The 22,932-nt window shown below is 44.0% G+C and overlaps 1 protein-coding gene across 3 annotated transcripts in view; it reads left to right on the top strand.

The window, feature by feature from the left end:
- Positions 1-22,932, top strand: part of gas7.L (growth arrest specific 7 L homeolog) — a 104,189-nt gene that overhangs the window by 76,885 nt on the left and 4,372 nt on the right. For all 3 annotated transcript variants that reach the window (XM_041575416.1, XM_018233867.2, NM_001097086.1), the window contains 8 exon segments: positions 4,334-4,387; positions 13,844-13,933; positions 14,795-14,910; positions 15,853-15,927; positions 17,848-17,926; positions 19,207-19,335; positions 20,258-20,381; positions 21,357-21,436. In XM_041575416.1, the coding sequence (XP_041431350.1) occupies positions 4,334-4,387; positions 13,844-13,933; positions 14,795-14,910; positions 15,853-15,927; positions 17,848-17,926; positions 19,207-19,335; positions 20,258-20,381; positions 21,357-21,436 (747 nt within the window).

Genomic DNA, 22,932 nt, shown 5'->3' with positions numbered 1-22,932 from the left:
TTTTCAAAAAATTTGTACTGGCCGGTGGGCGGGAACAAAAAGGGGCAGACCGTGATGTAAAAGGGGCGGAGTCACATACAGTGATGCAAAAGGGGGCTGAGCAACACGCGCGATGGACAGAAACCTGAAAAAAAAAGGTAAGTACTGAGCCAATTGGTGGTGGGCCAAGGGCTTTTTCTTAAGGGTATTACAAATTACCGGCAACTACATTGCTGGTAAATTTGTAATACCGGCCCTGGCCTTGCCAGGTGTTTTACCGGCTAGGCCGGTAAAATACCGGCCGGGTGGCAACCCTAGACCAACCAAAGGAGCTTACAAACTAGTGTAAGCCCGCTTGGCTACAGTGTGCTGCTGCCTGTGTCTAGCCCAATGGAAGTGATGTGCCGAAGGGAGACTGGTGGTGCAGTAGGTTATGGCGGTTACATATAGCAGGGCCTTCACAATAAAATATGTATTCTAAGGGTTGCACAGAGGGTAAAAAAATATTACGATATGTCCTCTTTAGTACATTAACTCCCCTATTTGAAACTGACGCATCTTATCCATACTGAGCAAAGCATAAGCCACACATGCCAGTAAGATCACTGAAAAAAATATGATGATCACTGAAAAAAATAAATTTAAAGCAGCGCATTAACCCCTTGCATGTCAAACTTTCTTTCTTAATGTCCTTGTTCCCACTTGTTCTATGACCATTTAACCCAGGCATGTCCAAAGTGCAACCCGGGGGCCAAATGCGGCCCGTCTTCAAATTTACACCGGCCCTTAGCCTCCATCATGAAATTAATAATAATGCGCCTTCCTAATATTTCTCACTATTCCCTTCCATTGTTTTCTTTCAGGTTCTACATTTAAATACCCCCCCATACTTCATTTGCTCAGCCATATCATTAATGTATATGCGTTAGCCTTAGTGATGGGCGAATTTGCGCCGTTTCGTTTTGACTAAAAATTCGCGAATTTCGTGCGAAATTTGCGAAACGGCGAAAAATTTGCGAAACGGCGCCAGCATCTTGTTTTTGATGCCGGTGCCCGTTTTTGATGCCGGCGCCCGTTTTTTTCGATGCCGGAGAATTTTATAGGGTGAATTTTCGCGGCCGTTTCACGGATTTATTCGCTGGCAGCGAATCGCGCAAATTCGTCGCAAATTCGCGCCTGCCAAATAAATTAGTCCATCACTAGTTAGCCTCTAAACTGCTGAGCTACCCCTTTTCTCCCCTTCCCTGTGCAGTGTACAAATTTGCCTCCTTCCAGTGCCAGAATATGTTCTTATCACCGTGGTAAAAGATATGCAAACCTCTCCTTCGGAATACCATTTGTTACCATTCACGTTTGTCCCGGTGCACCTTATCTGTTTGTCTGTATTCTGATGGAGCTCTCAATAGGTTTTGCGATGGGAATGACAAATGAAAAGAAACTGCACTGCATAGGGAATGGGAAAAATATAAAAGAATCAACAGGCACAAATGGAACAACCACGCTCTTTTACTACTGCACGTTATAACAATACTGGATTCAGAAAGCAGCAGTACAGGGGAACACTATGCCTATGCTGCCAGACTAGTGTGGGGCCACCCGGACTAGGGTACCGCTATCCTGGTGGGTCAGTCCGACACTGGGTACCCAGGGCACAAATAAGCACTCACCCCAAATCTGGTGTTCGGCCGCTAGAAATATGTCAGTGTGTTGAGCTAAGTAGATCAGTGTCCCCAAAAAAAGCAGGGAAACAAGTTCTTACCCAGATGCATTTAGCACCTACTATTATCCTCTGACACAGACTTGACAGTTCCCTGAATCTGTCAGTTGATACAAAACCATAGACTGAAGGTTAACAGAGACCAAAACATGTGGGCGCTTCCTTCTGGATGTCTCTTTATACAGATAATAAGTGTCAGCTCTCCACTCATGGCAATACAGCAAGAGGAATCGGGTTTGTATTTAGTAATAATTTAGCTGTCGGTTCTTGTCAGATAATCATGTGACATTTACAGCAGTTGGGGGGGTCATGGTTGGTCAAATGAATTCTTTTCTTGTAATAAAGCCCCGGTGTCAGGGTGCTATACTCTCTCTGGATGGTACAGTGGGTATTGAAAGGCTGTAATTGACTCAAATTATTTTTACTCTTATAGATTGATTTAATTTATGAATTTGAGGAACATTGGTGATATGTTTGGGTTTGATAAAGGGTTTTATTTAAGGAATCATAGGGCAACAAATGAAACATTATTTAATCGATTCTTTGTATAATGCAATATTATATACTTGTTAAGACTGACTTGATTTCTTTGGTATCATATTATTACAATGTAATGTCATTTAAACTAATATAAAAGTATGACAATTATATCTATGAAACTACATTGTGTTTTTGGGCTGGTACTTTCTGTGCAGGTGGGAGAGGGGTGGGGATACACAGTTCCTCCCAGTGCAGTAGGTACAGTGGGTTCCCTGGGTATCTGGGGTAGGGATGTAGCGAACCGCCGCCGATGTGTTCGCGAACGCCGTTCGCGAACACCGGCAAAATTTGCGAACAGTTCGCGAACTTCGATCATCCGAAAATCGTTCGATTCGAACGATCGAAGGATTGTAATCGTTCGATCGAACGATTTTCGTTCGAGTCGAACGATCGAAGCCATTGGATCGAATGATTTCATTCGATCCAATGCTTCGATCGTTCGATTCGAACGAAAATCCTTCGATTTTAGCGCTCGAATGGTCGAATGGTCGAACGATTTTGACGCGAACGCCTATTGGCGAACGTCGCGCGACGTTCGCGAACTTGCGGCGGACGCGAACAGCCGATGTTCGCGCGAACAAGTTCGCCGGCGAACAGTCCGCGACATCCCTAATCTGGGGTAGGTACTGTCTGTGCAGGTGGGAGAGGGGTGGGGATACACAGTTCCTCCCAGTGCAGTAGGTACAGTGGGTTCCTGGGTATCTGGGGTAGGTACTGTCTGTGCAGGTGGGAGAGGGGTGGGGATATACAGTTCCTCCCAGTGTAGTAGCTACAGTGGGTTCACTTGGAATTTTCATGTAAAACATGGGTCTCCCATAGTAACAGGCTTGATCTGAGAGGAAATTGGTTTTCTCAGCAGCGTTTACATGGATTTTCCTGTTATTCATTATATCAACCATGGGGTTACTGATTTTCTTTCTGTAGCACAAGCACCTTCTTGCTATCAGGGATGCGGCTTTTGTGCAGTTGATGATCTGCAACATTTTCCATTTATTCACAGTTGTTGGATATGAAATATGTTGTTGTCCAGGTGCCCCCCCCCCCACAGGGAAAGGAAGCCAAGCAGAAATTCTATATGGAGGCAGATGTCAGGCTGGTTCTGTCATTTAATTCATTCTGTTGCTCACAGGGCAAGAGAAATGAAAAAGCCCTTAAACGCTACATAAATCAGTGTTGGCTGCTATTCCATCATTGGGGCCCTATAGTGATGTCTCTAACAATTTCGCTTCTGAAATGAACAAAATGTATGAAGCCTAACTACACTGTTTGTGTTATGATCTGCCCCTTTCTCCCTGGTATGCTGCCATATTACTTTTCTAGTTCCACCCACTGCTTGAGTTACAGGATCTCTGCCCATCTCCTGTTAGGGGCCATCACCCCCACCATTAATTCAGCACTGATAAACATTTCACACTTATTCAGGAGAGAGAGAGAGAGAGAGATCTAACACACATTTCAAGAAAAAATGTAATTAATTTCTATTAAAGTCTATATTTAAATAGTCCCCAAATAGTGACCCTAAATGAGTAGCAGCAGAAATATTTTGTATATTTACTATTGGAAACAAATACTATAAAGCAGGAGCCAATAAACAGGCGCCAATGATTTACTGGGGGGCGTTTTAATTACACGTGAGGTCGGTCATAGATAAAGGGAGGATCATAGAGTAAATAAGCAGAGTTCCTGCTCCTGGGAGCTTACAATCTAAATAACACAGAGCTGCTCCCTCTGCTGTTCTCCAGAACTGTGCACTGACGGGGGTTTCAGTTATTGTGCCCCAGCTGAGCTGTGTATGAGCCGTGAGCAGCGGTGGGGAGAGTCGGGCAGATCACAAGGGGGTGTGAGAGATTTTGGGATGAATTAGCGGCTACACGCTGACTGGCCAACACAGGACTCGCTGCTGCTCAGTTACCTGGGGACCGGGGCCACATTCCATTCCGTCTCCTCCAGCAATAGACTTGGCACATGAGCGCTGAGCTCTCCTCCTCCTTGTGATCTGAGGAACCCGGACCCCAATCCCGGAGACACAGGGCGATATCATTAGCAATGTCGGATATGGAGAGCAGCTTTGATGATGCCTCTTGTCTCTCTCCGCAGAGTCCCGGATCCCCGTCGCCCACCAAAAAGCAGAGCAAGGAGACCACCATCACGGTGAGTAGGTCTAAAGCATGTTGTTACCATAGCAATCCATCCTTATTCCCCCTACAAGTTCTAAAGGGTAAATAAACAGCTCCTGCTAGCACAGAAATCTATTTCTGATTATTTTTGGATAGAAAAAATGCTGGGGGTAATAGAACACAGAGTAGGGAGAATGTGGGGGGCAATAGAGCACAAAGTAGGCAGAATGTGGGGGGCAATAAGGCACAGAGTAGGCAGAATGTTGGGGGCACTAGAGCACAATATAGGGAGAATGTTGGGGGCAATAGAGCACAGAATAGGGAGAATGTTGGGGGCAATAGAGTGCAGAGTAGGCAGAATGTTGGGGGCACTAGAGCACAATATAGGGAGAATGTTGGGGGCGCTAGAGCACAGAATAGGGAGACTGTTGGGGGCAATACAGCACAGAATAGGGAGAATGTGGGGGGCAATAGAGCAGAGAATAGGGAGAATGTTGGGGATACTAGAGCACAATATAGGGAGAATGTGGGGGGCAATAGAGCACAGAATAGGGAGAATGTTGGGGGCACTAGAGCACAATATAGGGAGAATTTTGGGGGCACTAGAGCACAATATAGGGAGAATGTGGGGGGCACTAGAGCACAATATAGGGAGAATGTGGGGGCAATAGAGCACAGAATAGGGAGAATGTTGGGGGCAATAGAGAACAGAATATGGAGAATGTTGGGGGCAATAGAGAACGGAATAGGGAGAATGTTGGGGGCAATAGAGAAGAGAATATGGAGAATGTTGGGGGCAATAGAGCACAGAATAGGGAGAATGTTGGGGGCAATAGAGAAAAGAATATGGAGAATGTTGGGGGCAATAGAGCACAGAATAGGGAGAATGTGGGGGGCACTAGAGCACAATATAGGGAGAATGTTGGGGGCAATACAGCACAGAATAGGGAGAATGTTGGGGGCACTAGAGAACAGAATAGGGAGAATTGTTGGGGGCAATAGAGAACGGAATATGGAGAATGTTGGGGGTAAGAGAGCACAGAGTAGGGAGAATGTTGGGGGCAATAGAGCACAGAATAGGGAATATGGGGGGCAATAGAGTACAAAATATGGTGGGGGAGTTTTGGATACAGCACAATCCACATTGTATATATATTTTTTTTTTATCCTAATGGGCCTTTTGGGTAAATATGGCAGTGATGGAGATAAAGGGGCAGGGTTCTATGGGAAATTGCTGTAGATTTGCTTTATAAATACCTTTCAGTAATTATATTGGTGCTAATGGCTTTAGTTCGACTGCAGATTGAGCTCTGCTTGGTGCAATCCTTCTCCAGCAGGTGATTATTTATAGCATAGGTGTAGCTTTGCCTTTAAATAAGTCTTGTATGCCAGTGCTGCAGTTACAGGGTGCAAGGAAGCAAATGCACAGATAAAATGTCAAGGCATAAGCCAATAGATTCATCATGTTCAGTTGGGGAAAAGGGTTTTCCAAAAATGCAGCATATAGACCTTTTTTTGTACTACAACTGCCATCATCCCCTGTCAGGTTATAAAACATAGAGACGTAACCACTGGCCTCCTCTGAGCGCAGATTTGGACATTTTTATGTATTGGTATATAAATGTATGTAAGTAATTCTGTAGGCGTGATATCTGTATGTCGTCCCTGGGGGTAATAATAAGGATTTAAGAATAAACAGATACTAATGTTGGAAGTGCGCAAGTCTGTTTTCTTCCCCTCAGGACAACTGTAGTAATGTATAGGTCTGTCAGATTTACATACCCCACTGAAGAGTAATTGCACAATGTAGCACTGCTGGTGTCACCGGGCATGAAGATGGGTAGATACTGGTGCTTTGGTTACTACCAGTCTATTTATAAGGTGTTTTATTGACATATATTGGTTAATGATAAACAGGCTGCACCTGTATCGCTTTGGTGCACTACAAATCCCAGCATCCATGGTTCTCAGGGGCTGTTGAACCTTCACGGTGGGAGCTCAGTTACCCAGCCAGTAATTACAGATTGAATCCTTAGCTGTCCAGTTATACAAATTGTATTGCACAGCGTAAAGAAAACTGGAGATGCTGGGAATTTAATTCAGTGTGAGCTGTAGGTTGCACCACCCTGCTCAGCTGTTATTTATGATAGAAAATCCTTAAGTTAACCTGCCAGGAATAGACTTTATCCTTATTAGAAAATAATAAGTATTAATCAGGGAATGCTGGGAATTGTAGTTCAGCGAGAGCAGGAAGAGCACTCTGGAAAGATTACTCTGGAACCACCTTTCCCCAAAATGAAAATCCCCACTCCAGTTACCCAAACCTCAGCCAAATGAACTTTCGATCACTAGGGCTTCTGGGAATTGTAGTTCAACAACAAAAGGAATGATAACATAGGCTTAAATCAAATTGTCAATTTCCAGACTGTAACGGGCAGATTGGGGCATGCGGGTTGGCAGGGGGTGGCACTGAGCTGTAGCACAGAGAGTAAACACGGGAATGTGCCATTCAGAAAGAGACACATAGAGCCATGACAGGGGCATGAGGGGGAGTACGAGCTGTTGGGGTGGGGGGAGTTATGTAACGTTCCATAATTGTATCCATGTTTGGCACAGACAGAACACTTAGCATCCGGAGAATTCCCTACGTTTGTCACTATCCCGGGTCCCTGCAAAGGGTTTTGGAGTGAAAAGCAATAATGATAATTAAAGGTGGCATCAGAATCTGAATGGTAAAAATCACCAGGTCTAATCACTGCGTTAAACGTGTCTCAACATGCCCTCGTTTAGTAGCAGTGGGAATCTGGGCACAACAGGTCGTGTGGGCTCCATCTGGCATATGTCTATCAGTGCAGTTCCCTTTGAGTCTAAGGCTGTGGGCACATAGGCTGATGGCTCTGGCTGTTGTCAGCCTATGTATTTTTGCAGGTTGAGAGAAGCAGATCTGCTCAGTGCCAATACTCCATTGATCTGAATCTGATCAGCCTGTGTGCACTTACACACAGTGGAGCTGATGCCTCTGGGCTGATCTCAGCTCCAGCTTCAGCTCCAGCTTCAGCTCCAGCTTCAGCTCCAGCTTCAGCTCCGCTGTGTGTGAGCACACGTACACAGGCTGATCAGATTCAGATTAATGGAGTAGGGGCACTGAGACGATGATCTGCTTCTCTCAACCTGCACAAATACACAGGCTGACAACAGCCAGAGCCATCAGCCTTTGTGGCCACAGCCTAATTGGCTGCTCGGAGATGTTGTAGGTTGGGCAACCCACATACACAGAAAGATCTGCTTGTTTGGTGTTGAGTTGTACCATTTCTTCTTGCTTTCCAATGCAGCTGGTTCTGAACATAGCCACCCGTGCCCCCGGGCCGGGTCCGAATACCAGGCCTTCCTGCAGGCTCCACGTGACCCCCCCCACTGTGCCCATTACACATGTCTATCTTATCCAGCCTTAATCCAACCCTTTTGGTGGATCTTTGCCCGATTTAAGCACCTACATGCTATTCTAATGAAGTCCAGTCCTGCAGACCAATAATCTTATCTAACTTCGATACACTGCAGACCTGTGGAGACCTGCTGGGTAAGTATTGCATCAATATGTCTGATGGGATTCTCTAACCTCCCCTAATAGATTTCGTACGGTTAGTAAATTGACTGGGTTGTTGAAAAGGCCTTGTACACTAACTAATAGCCCTTTCTGGAGAGGTTGAGTCAGCGGCTTTTATTGGCAGGTTATTGGCCTGTGTATGGTCACCTATAGAAGAAGGTTAAAAGGAAACCGTTCTGACTCACCGCATGTAGAGAGTTGAAGTTTCGGCAGCACAAATCATCCGACCGGGTGCAGGAGTCTCTCAGCATTATACAATAATAGGGGGTTTTGGGAGTACTCAAAAGTTTACAAAACAGGGTTTTTTTGTTACAAAGTTATGATCATAGAGTTGATAAGCCACCATACCACGTCAAGGTAAACCCCACACGGTGGTGCTTAGTCTCTCAGCATCCCACGCTCTGCAAAGTATAAAGGATAAAATGGCAGAGTTCCGCACACCGGACTGCTTGTTTAAAAAATCAATTGATTTTTTAAATAAGCAGTCCGGTGTGCGGAACTCTGTCGTTTTCTCCTTTATGGTCACCTTTAATTGTGCCAGGTTGCCCTGCTATCCCAATCCTGCCCTACTCTACCTGCCTTTGATACTCCTTCCATTTACAACTCTGGCTTTGCAGTCATCCACCCACCCAAAGGACAGTGCTAGTGACATGCTAGTAATCATGCTGTAAGATTAGTCCCCTGTAAGCAGAGAGAGGGCACAGCTTGGCCGCCTGCAAGACTCCATGCCAGGAAGCAAAGTGTATGGTTAAGGGAACATTGGTACATGAGTCAGTGTCTGTTATGGAAAAGTAGGTTGGAAATATTTAATATCTGCAGCACTGAGCAAATGGGCATAATGAGGCTATTGCCTGTTAAATGGGTCAGTGAAGTCTGGCTGTGATCTAGTGTTAATGCTGAGCTGGAGGCAGAACAACAGCCCTAAGTAACTATGACAGTATAAGAATGGCCCAATATTATGGTTTCTGTGACTAAAGGAAGGTACTAAAAGATGAACACAGCCTAAAAACTGTTCCAGGAGTCAGTGGTGCAAAGAACAGAAAGGAACAGACAGATAGTGACAGACAACAGCAGTGCCATTTAACTATAAATGTCTATAAAACCAGTGAGAATGAGGAGAACATGAGTAATGGGAAGTTGCTTTCATTAGAAAACAGCTTTTAGGTGAGTTCCTCTTTAAAGACAACTGAGAGGGGGATTTGAGGATATATATATGGCAGGGGATTCAGTAGAGCACAGCAATTTTAGAACCCATTTTTGGGCGCCTATCACCAAAATGTTTTTCCTCCCACGGGAGGGGGGCACAGCACACATTGGGGGAATATTTTTAATCAAATACTATTGGTACCCCCATCCAGAGAGTGGGCTTTGTGCACCTCCGGGGGGGGGGGAACAACATTTTGGTGATGGGTGAAACCTCGGTGAGTGTTATAGATGCTTGTGGCAGTGCCATGGCTAGAGGAAGATACTTCAGAATCTGGGGAGGGGCAGTGGTGCAAGGAGGTGGCAGGAGGTACTGTGGGGAAGGCTTGAGACGCTATACATAGGCCTTTGTAGGTATATGACTCAATGGACATAATCACACAAATTGACTACAGACTGAGCAACCTGCATCTCCTCTTCACTTCATTAACTGTCAGGTCTACACTGGCAGCTCTGGTGCACTGGCACATAAAATTTCCTAGCATGCCTGATCGAGAACTGACCAATATCTATAGTACAGGAATATCGATCAGGATTGATGGCCCACCATACATGTACCCAACATGATACATATATACATAGTATCATACATAGGGCCAGATCCAATTCAATGAGAAAAACTTATCTCACAGTTTAGAGAAGAAACGCAAGACTGTGCATTTCAAGCCGAAATCCGCTCAGTCTGTTTGCACTGGAGCCGACACAAGGCTTCCGGACACGAGTATACAAGAGGATTCGCTTAGCAGTTGGGGCTGAAATCAGTCTATAGATTTCGGCAGGCTGATTTCTGCCCCATCTGGCCCTAGCCTAAGAGAGCGGGCTGTTGTTGGCCAAAGATGGGCAACTTGCTGATATATGACAAGGTGGCTAATGATACATTGGGACAGAACTAGGGTCAGATGCACCCCCTATTATTGCGCCCTAGACAGCTGCCTCTTCTGCCTACCCCTAAGTTTCTTTGAAGTAATGTAGATTCCCGTAAGAGATGTTCAGATAGTTCAGTAAATATATCCCTCAATATGTTACTCTATAATGAGTAGTTCAAACAAATATTAAATGCATAATTAATGTGCTAATTAATGAGTCAGTTCAATGGGGGACTGTGCAATTTACTAAGTGAATTAATTCTTTGGTGGTCAGTGGAGTTTGACCCTGTCAGGCTTCACTGGACATTCTTTGCTTTATATGTAAAGCTGGCCATACACGGGACGATAAAAGCTGCCGACAGAACAAGTCGGCAGCTTATCAGCCCGTGTGTGGGGCCCTCGATTGACTTCCCTGATTGATATCTGGCTGAAAGTCGGTCATATGTCGATCGGGCAGGGTTAAAAATCCCATCGGATGCGTGTTTTCATAGATGCGGTCCCACAATCCGACTGCCCGTATTGGCAGCATTATGATCCAAATGTTGGGCCCCAGGGCCCACGATCGGATCAGCCCGATATGGCTCACCGCAATGTGGGCATATCGGGGAGAGATCCGCTCATTTGGCAATATTGCCAAAACGAGTGGATCTCTAAGTGTATGGCCACCTTAAATTATGCAGGCTTCTAAGTAAGTTACATAACAGTTGTTGCCTTGCGGCTGATGGCGGCCCTGGGGGGGGGGAGGAAGAACTAGCCTCAGGGAGCTGGGCCTGAAGGTGTAAGGCCAGGACAATCTTGAAATTCCCAGGGCCTTATTTTCCAGTTAAGCATTGTTGGACTTGGGTATCTGGGCCCACCGAAAGCCTCACCACTTAGGCCACCCACCTCTACCACAAGAACCTCCCCCCCACCACATACGTCTTCTCCCTCCAGCATACCTGCAGCTGCCAAAACTGCAAACACCTGTCCACAACAAACTTCACCCGTCCACAGATCCTGGGCATTAAGAGGGCTGGGTGCAGTAAGGCCAACCAGGAATTCTCCTGATGATCCAGCAGGCCAGTCACAGTGGCCCTAAAATAGGATTAGTCCCCAGAGCTGTAATCTCTGTAATCCTTATCCTTGTTTTATCTAAGGGAAAAGCTATGGCAGCTCCAATTCATATGTATAAATACAGTTAGACTCACTTCAGCCGGATTCATGGATTATTAATATATTACAGATGTGCTGGGCCTGGGACTAACTGTGCCCTCAGTGCTGAACACATCTGTGCACGAGACCGCCAAGTGATCTTGTTCTTACATCTGTGCATTTAGCTGTAGCGGCCCCTGGGGGCTTGGCTGGGAATAAACAACAGTTGGCGCCTGTAGCCTAAACTAAGTTATTAAATGTACAAGATGGAGATTCTCTTATTCCTGTCAGACACTCTCTTCTGTCCCCACCCACAGGGTACAACCGTCTCCATGTGGTTTTAGGGGTAACGCTATTCAGCAGGATGTAACTATACACCCCTGATTTCCTCTACTGGGGGCTGCAATACAGTGAAATGATTCCTAGGGATACTTATTTGCAAGCTCCCCTGGGGAGGGGCAGGCAGCATTAGCTGGGGTTAATATAGCCAGGATTATGCTTTCCCGTGCCGCATTGTGCCCAGTGTGAAGCTCCTCGATCCTGTGCCTCTCTCCAGCAGGGAAAGGATTGATATCACTGCCTGCGCTCCTTTCCCCATAAACTGTTAGATTTCCTAATTGAGTAAGTGCCCCCCCAGCCATTTCTGCTCAGTTGCCATAGAAACCGACATTGTAAGCTCTCAGTCAAGGCTTGACACGGTGCTGCACAGGTTTATCAGGGAATTCTACAAACCACTGGGGGGGGGGGGAGATTCATCGCAGCATTAGGATCAGAAGTATCTAAAAGGGTCACTGTGTTCAGCCAAAAAATCTGTGTGCCTCACATCTCTCTCTCTGAGTAACGCTCACACCACCATTAGAATAGTAAAGCTTGTACTTTACAGTGACGATATCCACCATGTCTGCCAGCACCCAAGCTTAAGCAATGTATCCGGGTACAGGCACATCAAGCAGCAGAGGAGCGAATTCTGGATGCAAAAAAGGTTTAATTTCTGCTGTCAGTATCTCTGTAATGCTCACCCTAAGCACTGGCGCTCCTTCCTAAGTGCATAGGGGTTGATGGAGACCCATGTCAGCTGCTTTGTAAAAGGGATCTAAACCCAAAAACTGAATTACAGTAGAACCCCCATTTTACGTTTTTCAGGGAACCAGAAAAAAATGGTGTATAACCCAGGAAAATGCATGGGGAAATCAGGGAAAAGAATTAAGTGGGACCACAAAACAACAATGTAAAATGAGGGAAAACTGAAAGGAGACATATAGGATAAATGAAAAACCGCTAATTTTGTTGGTATTGCTTTTACATGGTGCTAAAAATTAATATTATCTTTAAAAATAGCCCCTTTATTGGAGCTCCCTATAGATGTTCTCTGGTCCCTGTCTGTGTTTCAAATGAGGGGTCAGTGTGTCCTAACGGTCCCTGCCAATCACAGCCAATCACAGCCCTGCAGTCACACAAGCAAACAGGCGTCAGTTCTATATCAGGTCCTGCTAGTAGCTGATTGGTTCCTGTTCCTGTCCTGACAGTGCAGTGAGCTGAGAGCCGCCGGCTCCCCTGCACAGCCTGGGAATTCAGGGAGCAATAAGTGGAAGAGAAGGGAGGGATTATTAGGGTTTTTGCAGAAATATTCAATAAATCAGCCTGAAACACTATATACAATTCTTCTACAGTATATCTAAATGAGTATAATGCACTGGTACATTCTTATCTTTTACACAAAATGTCTCCTTTAAAATCAGGGGATGTAAAATGGGGGTTCTACTGTAATAGAAATTAAGTGCTTCTCTCCATTTTGCAATTTACATTAATTTGTTGTTTTTATTAGTCTCATGGATATTTGCCGTTTTAGGCTGCTACATTGTAAGGGCACTAAGAACACAATACAATACATGAAATTTATTCTATATGGAATGAGAACAAACATATAGCTGATTTACAATTACTGCCTGAGTGTATATACACCCCCCATCAATACAGATCCTCTTAGTTACCCCATCACATTCTCTTATCTTCCTTTGCCAAACGAGGGACGGAGATTAACTGCAAATTATTTATTGGCGATACTGACAATGTTTCCGCGCCGCACACAATCAGTCTGATGCCTCTGTTTGTCTCACCTCTTGAGAACCTCGTATTGATGATTTGGTTTTATCTGGATTCAGCTGTCATTCTTTGTGGCAGCAGAAGGTGCTGGGAGAGATAAACCATTCTGCAAGTGAGGTGGGAGGTGAATGGTTTGGTCTGGGGAACACAACAAAGGGATAAACAATGCTGATTAATTAACAATATTAATTGCAGGGTTCTTATCCTTGCATTGATGGTCACACCTCCCATCCATACAACCATGTACATAATGCTTATATCCTGCCCACTCTTTGCCTTTTGTGACCCGTGTGAATAGCATCTTCCTGGTCATTGGGCCTCTCGTCTGCCACGGGGACCCTGACTGGAGTGTCCACTGATGGGGCCTTGATCAGTAGTACAGGCTTTGCTTGCTGAATAAAATATCCCTTCCAAGCTGCAAGCAGTCGCAGTATAATAGTCATGTACCATAGCCACGTGGTTGACATTCTCAGCTCTGCTCCGCTGGCTGCAACAGTGATTTGACTGGGGCAAATTTATAGATACATATCAATAGATTTTGAAATGTAAGAAATCAAGGCTAAATAACTCTGTTTCCTTCCAGATAAACTGTGTAACGTTCCCCCACCCAGACACAATGCCCGAACAGCAGCTTTTGAAGCCCGGGGAGTGGAGTTACTGTGACTATTTCTGGGTAAGTGAATTAGAAAAGAATGGCGTCTCATGTTGGTACAAACTGCGCGTTCCACTGTGTCACGTTCCACCCCCCTCCCCATCACAGTTTTTTAAAAATGTTTTCATTGTTGTGACAAGCCAGGTAGGTGACCAGGGGTTCTGTTGTGGCAAAAGCAGAGGCTACGTGATTAACAGTAGGGTGGCCTTGGGTGCCCATCTATGATTAGACATGAGAGTGGAGGCTGGTGTGAAATAGATATGATTAGAGCCGGTTGTGTGTTTGAGAGCAGCTAATGGCCCCCTGGGTCAATCCTGCTAGCAAAACCAGACCAATTATTAATCACAAATGATCCTATGGAGGATCCCAGGATAATTCTGCACTAACCCCTTCCCCCCAGAAATACCAAACACTTATTCCTAGCGCAGTGTTCCTTATTGAAAAGTCATTTCCCATTTTATATTTTTTGCTAAGAAAGCAAATGTTATGTTAGAAACAGGCAGTAAAATCCTGCCTGTCGCCATTTCATTCCTTCCGAGTGATTGTACAAGTTTCACTCTCAGTAACACACAGGGGCCTCATTACCCTTTATTCCCTCACAGTAATGGCCCTCAGCTAATTATCCCTCTAACTGAATTAAGGGAAACTAAACTAAAATACAGTGATGGGAGGAAGTCAAAGCCCATTGGGGATGATATGAGCTCCCCAGGTGTCCTTATCCACTAATAATTCTTATTGCACATGAAAAAAAGAACCAGGATCATAACCATTTCCTTTTATTATGGAGAGGAACCAAAGGCAAATGATACAAATTCTAGAACAACATTAAGTTGTTTCGCTTTGTGGCTCTATGAAATGTAAATCCATGGGTTTCGCTTTTAGGCGGATAAAAGAGACGCACAAGGGAACAACACAGTGACCGGGTTTGAAGACCTCCTTCAGAAGCAGCTTAAGGGCAAACAAATGCAGAAGGAAATGGCCGAATTTATCCGTGAAAGGTAAATCAGGCAACTTCTTAATCTTTCCCGGAACAGACACAGCTGAATATTCATTCTCCCTTTACCCCGAGGGGATCAGTCTGCTGTGCTAGCAACGGGTTCCTTATAAACAGATTCAATGGGATTTATATGGAAATTTGGACCCACAGACGTCAGTGGAAAGGAAGAAATTGAAAAACTTGGAATTAAAGGGAAAACAATCACTTATGTAAAGAGTAACCAGACTAAGATATTTTATGTATATTATATAGGTATAATATATATTTGAATAAAGCTGGCTGTATATGATCCAATGAATCAACTGGCCATGTAAATCCCCTCAACCAAGAACAGCACAACGTAAAGTGTCCCTCAATTGAATCATCCTGATGCAGTCTTTAAACGTATGGCCTGCTTTACTTGCTTTTTACCTTATAGCTTGGTAATAAATGGAGAGAAAAAAAACTTATTTGGACTGTTAACTGCATGCTTATGTAAATTGCCCCTAGTTCTCTAGACTGAAGACTGTCCCAATTTTGAACAATAGGTAGAGAAATCTCTTGGCAATCTAGTATGATGAGCAATGAAACAACTCCAGTTTGTCTCGCAGCAGGAGAGTGTCAGCTTTTAGGAACCAAAAACTATGGTAACATAGGTATTCTTAGCATGATTTAGCAGGAACAGCCCCCTAAGTTTGCTCATATGTACAGAGAGATAAAAGAAAACTATGGCAGAGTACAGGTCTGGACTGGGATTCAAAATAGCCCAAGCATTCAAAGTACACAGAGGCCCAAACAGCCCCCCACCAACTCACTAAATAGTTACTTTACATGGCACCTTACAGCAGCCCCTCTGGCGTTTGCCAGAATCCACCGATTGCCAGTCCTGGTATTCCACTTTACTATACACAGTTTAGCAGGAACAGCCCATGACTGATGCCAATTCCCTTTTTTTTACCCACAGAATAAGGATTGAGGAAGAATATGCAAAAAACCTGGCAAAGCTCTCCCAAAGTTCCCTGGCCAGTCAGGAGGAAGGGTAAGTCCCCCCAAGCTGGTTGAGAATTTTGTGTTCTGTTTGTCCCACAACAGACTAGTACTTTGGAACACAGGAAGGACTTGTGAGAAAGTGTTTTTCATCCGTCCCTGTGAAACTTACAGTTCATGGTCCATATCACATACTGTAGCCCATTCTATTAGGAGTCAGTTACCTGTCTGTAAACTTTTGGAGTGTGGGAAGAAATCAAAGCCTTGTACCGGCCAAGTAATGCCAGCGGCAGTTGCAGACAGTTCTAGAAATAGACTCCCCCCCACTTCCTTGGGGGAGACAGAGCTTTTAGCAGACCAACCCCCCCCCCCACTTCATCTTAAGCGAGTAAAGAAATGCTGAGTGATGTCCGTTTGGGCTCAGACCTGTCAGAAAGAATTCAGTTTAGATCAGTTTGTTACGCAATAAGCACTGGAAACAATTTCCCTAGTCCAGACAGTCTTTGGCCGCAGGGAGGATCTCTCTCTCTCTCTCTCTCTCTCTCTCTCTCTCTCTCTCTCTCTCTCTCTCTCTCTCTCTCTCTCTCTCTCTCTCTCTCTCTCTCTCTCTCTCTCTCTCTCTCTCTCTCTCTCTCTCTCTCTCTCTCTCTCTCTCTCTCTCTCTCTCTCTCTATATATATATATATATATCTCCATCTGTTTGTCTCTTGATTTCTCTGCACCCCGACTATATAAGAGCTGCCATGTTGTATTTCACACAGGGATTTTATACATTTCTGTGTTAAAAGCCCAATGTTTCACTTAAAATAGTGGAGCAGCAACCCCACCCATATGTATAAATACAAATATATAGAGAGGGAATGTTCTGGGCACACAGTAAGCTGTACTCTCATACTGTACTGTCTAAGGGAAACTATATGATAGCTCCTACCCATATGTATAAATACAAATATACAGAGAAGGAATGTTCTGGGCACATTATTCTGGTTGCACTAGGATTTATGATTTGTTATAGGGTTGATTGCTATGGTTTGCTGCACATTAGCTCTGAATCCCTCAGTGTTAGTAGCAACATTCTATTCACCCTGCACATACGTTCCTTCCCTTTCTCAGTTTTGTATAATGAGCAGAATAATTGCTTTCTGCACAAGAGCAGGTCAGAGAGACTACCGAGCAGAATTAGCCCATAAAGCAGCTTTGTAAATCAGGCTAATCCTATGAGCACGAAGGAGAGAATGGGCATTATGTGTTGCCCACTCGCTGATGAATATGTAATTACCCTCCTGATTTCTCTATCTTAATTGGCAGCAAATAAAATGTATTTGTTGTATAAATAATAAAGTGGAGGGGGTACCGCTTGTATATGTCATTTATGTGTCATTAATTACTGGTAAGATTGTTTTCTGGGAGCCACATGATAGATTTGCACTGTTATTCATGAGCTGTGTCTCCACAATCCATAGAACAGAACCTAAGATTTAGAATCCCAAGGACATAAATGATCAATTCATGTCTCTGAGTTAAACGGGGAACCGTGTGTGTTGATCTCTATATCGGTCCATACATGAAATAAGGATGAAATAATAGGATAGGGGATAATAGGTTAGCCCTTGGCAGGTCTAGGTTTATATCAGTGTCCAGTTGGGACTGATTATAGGCCCTGAGGCAGCCATTCGGGTGCTACCCCTGCATTTAACTTTAGGCACAGGTCGACAGAAGACCGAATTGAAGTTTTCACTCTCTGCACTTGAAGAGCTGAAATTCCGACTTAAGATACCTAATTACAGCTTATATAATTACCAGGAGCGGCTTTTTGCTGCCCCTTGTTACTTGTGGGTTGCTGTTATCTGAGGCAACAATCTCCCCTTGCCTCATAGTAGCAGTGGCACTGTGTCCAATCAGATGCAGACGGAGTTGTATAGAAATGCCAATGATTTGAGGAGGTGACTGTAATAATTTCTATTTCTGGCAGAACCCTGGGCGAGTCCTGGGCCCAAGTGAAGAAGAGTCTGGCAGATGAAGCAGAAGTTCACCTAAAGTTTTCCTCTAAGGTACAGAACATTCTATCCTGCCTTATGCCATTGTATATCCGAATGGTGCTGCCATGTGGCACTGCTGCTGCACAGATAAAACTCAAAACAATCTATTTCTAGTTGCCAGTATATAAATTTGTTGCTATGAAACACATTTCCAAATAATCAGATTAGACGGCACTCTGGATAGGTTTGAGGAGGTTTATTGCAACATTAAGGTAACAGCATCGCCTTACACAGTTTGGGAAAGCATTCCCTTAATCGTAGGCATGAAACACATTTGCCTTTCCATCCAGGGTATCTCATCCTGACTGTCAGATATAAAGAGCTATAAAGAGACCGATTTTAAAGGGTTAGCCCCTTCAGTAGGTCTTTTTTGGAATAGCCACACTAGAAAGATCTTCTTTAGAACGTGACCCTCACACCTAAACCATACGCATCTCTGATTCTCTGTACATTCTGCTCCTGGGCTGCTCTCTTTCCCATGGTCAGACAGGAAAATCCCCATGGGTAAGTGAATTTAATATCCCCTAGTAATTAGCCAGGTACAGAGCTCTGATTCTCTGTACTTTCTGCTCCTGGGCTGCTCTATTAACCATGGTCAGGCAGGAACCACCCCTTGGCAATAAATCCCATCTACTACCGGTACTTGCTCAGGTACAGAGCTATGATTACCTATAGTTTCTTTTCTTGGGCTGTTCTTTTTCCCTTGGTTAGGAAAAAAACGTCCCCTTATGTGACCAATCTCCCTACAGTACTTTACTGGCTACTAACTCACTGGGAGATGCCCTACTTTTTGGCAACCCCCAGTGTATTGACCCTTATTTCCCATTAAAAGGAACATGGTATATACTTCATAGCGCCACTGCAGGGGCCCCCTGTTCCTCCAAACCGCAGAATGTTTGGCGGCCGCCACATCTGGTTGCTTGATTTATTGTCCCTAACTCTGTGGCAGCAATAGCCAACCAGGATCACGAGCAGTTCTTGCCATACTAGTTCTGATCTACACGTGCTCCTCATTGGTGATCGCCTCTAAGGGGCCATCTGTGATGAGGGCTGCTCAGCCAGCTGCTCTGGCACAGAAAGAACCTCAGTTTGTATGGCCTCATAAACTCATTCTTACTCTTGGGATTTTTTATATCCCCTGGTGGTGTAACAATAAGCCAAGTCCCTCATTCCCTTCATTCGCTTAGTTGCTTTTCTTTGTATTTTTAAATACAGTAATATTTATATTCCTCTGGGAAAAACTTGTCTGCCACGTTCCAGGTACAAATCAATGTCATTTTTATGTTCACCAGTTACAGAGTGAGGTGGAGAAGCCTCTTCTTAACTTTCGAGAGAACTTCAAGAAGGACATGAAGAAGTTTGACCATCACATTGCCGACCTGCGCAAGCAGCTGGCTAGTCGATATGCTGCAGTGGAGAAGGTGAGCAGAGCCAGTGCTTATGGGATCTCAATACTAAGTTTGGGGGTGAGGAACATAGAATTCAGCAGGTACAGGGCAGGGTTCTTAATATAATCGGGCACCAGAATGGCCAGAAGATGGTCTCCTGGTGAGCACATGTATTCTGTATATAAGTGTATAATTCTTATTTAGTCTTATTTGCCCCACCCCACAGTATTGTATTGCAGGTGGGACTGAGATCCAACTGAGAAGCCAATCACATGGCTTCACAATGCTTTAATCCACAGAAATCAATTGGATTGAATACATTAGCTTTTACAGTCAGGACAGAGAGCAGCCTAGAACTAGGAACGACAGAGAATCAGAGCTTTGTTGCTGTCTGACCATAGGAAAGAGACACTGGGTCAGTACTGGGGGTGATTGGCTTCACTTACCAGCTGTGTTTCCTGTTTGGCCATGGGAAAGAGAGCAGCCCAAGATCAGAACTACAGAGAATCAAAGCTCTGTCCCTAGATCAGCACTGGGGCAGGGAGTTGATTCATTTAGCCAGAGAAAGGTTAATTCTAATGTACCCTGTTTAACCCCAAGTCTGCTTAATTTTCAAATAATTCAGAGACGCTTTGGGCTCCCATCAGGTATAAGAAGAGAGTAAATTAATGTTGGGAAGAATGTATCAAGTCTCACATCCCTGTGTGTGGATGTGGATGTCAGGCACATACACAGGGATACTCAATAATTTCTTACCAACATTAATTTATAGGTATAGGTACCAAGAGCATCCCCAACACAGAGCAATCACTGCACCATCTTCCTGGGTTTCTGTAAGTGTCTATAAGTTCTGTAGGTACCACAATGAGTTTCTGGAGGAAATTTCTCTGGGTTTGTAGTAATAGTGAAATAGTACAAGCCTAACAAGAGATACCATATGGGTTGCTCCCTGCAGGCCCGGAAAGCCTTAGCCGAGAGGCAGAAAGACCTTGAGGTAAAGACCCAACAGCTGGAGATCAAACTCAGCAACAAGACAGAAGAAGACATTAAGAAGGCCCGGAGAAAGTCAACGCAAGCAGGTCAGTAGCCCCTGGCATATTAATTAAAGAGGAGGAGACTCTACTGTTGTGGGGGAACATAAGGACATCTCTCCTGACCAACAAGTGCACACACACCTGGCTATGGAAAGTATAGAAGCTCATTGATACAGTCATACTATGTAGTACAAATAACCTGCATGTTAAGAATAGGAATTTGCTGCTCTCTAGTGGCACGATTTTGTGGCCGCTATCAAGTAAATTGCATCATCACATTGATTTATTAGGATCCAGCGCATATGCCTGAGCAAATAGCTTATTTTACTCTTCTCGTTTTAATGAAAACATCTGTATGTTAAACCATGCGATATTAGGGGGGGGCAATCATTATGCAAATTAGGTAAAAATGTTTTCATGAAGTTTCCTGCCTGCCTAATTAACCCTTTAAGGACATGTAAAGCCTACATTTTCCTACCATTTATATAAGTTGGCCATATCTTCCCCACCCAAGCCACATCATTTGTACTGTATTTACCCCCTCCATTTGCCAGCGCCATCACATTTTCCTAAAACAATTAGCAGCTTTCATCCGGCTGACATTTTCCCCTTCGACGCATCATCAGTAACATTGACATCTGTAAACAGTAAATTTAGGTAAGTTCTGCTGGGGTTGAGCACTGTAATGGTTATTCTGAGCTCAGGAGAGGTGGTTACGAGAAAAGAATAGGATCAGACAGCTAGAGTTTCTATGGGAACCAGAAATGCTATTTTTTCATTGTCTGTTAGACTCGAGGGTGTGTTTAGTGAGCTGAGAAGAACTGAGCATGCTCAGTGGGGCCAACAGCCAAAGTGAATTCCTGAGGGAGAGGACAGAGTGGGTAAGAGGAAGAGAAGGATTTCTAAGTGATCAAGGGGATGCTGCAGCCTTACTGTTTACATGTCCTTTAATCATCCCACAGTATTACATTGCAGATGAAAAGATAATTCTAGAAACTGACTGATACTTTTCACTTGTAGGAGACGACCTGATGCGCTGTGTGGATCTGTACAACCAAGGTCAGTCCAAGTGGTTTGAAGAGATGGTCACGACGACCCTGGTAAGTTGCCGTTGCTCTGCAGTTACCTACGTTTTCAGCCAGGGGCGAAACCGTGGCCAATGGGCAAAGTCAATTTCTGGGACATCTCCTGCATGGATTGTTTAATTTGTGAAGGGTGATAGGGATTCCTGGCACCCCCTACAGCTGTGGGGTCTGCTCCACTATACTGGTATTGGCTCAGGTTTCCCACATTTAAAGGGTTTGTTTACCTTTAAGTTAACCTTTAGTATGACATAGAGAGTGATATTCTGGGACAATTTGCAGTTGGTTTTGACTTTATATTATTTGTGGTTTTTGAGTTGTTAGCTTTTTATTCAGCAGCTCTCCAGTTTTCAGTTTTAGCTATCTGGTTGCTAGGGTCCAAATGACTTTAGCAACCATGCATTGGTTTGAATTAGAATGAATTATGAATAGGAGAGGGCCTGAATAGAACAGATGAGTACTAAAAAGTAGCAATAACAATAAATATGTAGCCTTACAGAGCATTTGTTTTTTATTTTTAGATGGGGTCAGTGCCCCCCATCTGAAAACTGGAAAGGATTAGAAGAAGGGTTATTCAAAAACTATAATAAATAAATAAATAAATAAATAAATAAATGCTTAGAATTGGCCATTCTATAACATACTAAAAGTTAACTTAAAGGCAAACCACCCCTTTATGGAGTGTTTCCACTTACATACAATGTGCTGTATCCAGGCAGTTTGTTACTGAAACCACTGCCCAATTGTCTGTGAAGGTTCTCATTCCTCCAGGCCATGGTATATTTATAGTTATAAATCAAATAATCTGGATATTTGCTGTATTTTCTTCTCTTGAAGATGTTTAGTTAGTCATCCAACTCGCTTTCTCAATTCAGAATGACTTGTACAAAGATCTTTCTGGATGACTCACAAATTGCCTTCAAGAGGAAAAGACAGCAAGTCCAGTTAATTCAACTTATTTAACTTATTACTACATGGTTCAGTTGCTATGGCCTGCAGGACCCTAGCAACAAATTAGTTAAAACTCCAAATCTGAGTAGATGGCTAACCATAGCACACCATCCTAAATGTTACATTTAATGCATACCCCCTTTAATTTATTATAATACACAATAGCCGTGAATAACTTGTAAAATATATCCTAATAACCAGGTATTAATGATGTCAATGATAAATGACCCATTTATACTTAAGTATGGGAACCCCTCTCAGCCTGCATAATAATTTACTCCACTTTCAACAAAAAATATAACTGTGGTATGTCTTTCATTTCCCAGGAACCAGGGCTGCCATCAGAAATCGCAGGGCCCCATACGCCCCACAGGTCCACCCCCACCACATAGTAAAAAAACTACATTGGTGGCTAGGGTGCCCCCACATAATAAAATATATTAAAAAAATACAAAAATATTGGTGCTCAGAGCCCACCATATAAAACATTTGTGGTCAGGTCCCCCCCATTAAAATAAACAGTTTTGATCAGGGCCCCCCCCATTAAAAAACATTTGTGGTCT

Source organism: Xenopus laevis, chromosome 9_10L (genome assembly GCF_017654675.1).
Source record: "Xenopus laevis strain J_2021 chromosome 9_10L, Xenopus_laevis_v10.1, whole genome shotgun sequence".
In the NCBI taxonomy this organism is placed as follows: Eukaryota; Metazoa; Chordata; class Amphibia; order Anura; family Pipidae; genus Xenopus; species Xenopus laevis.
This window is presented reverse-complemented; position numbering and strand designations above follow the sequence as displayed.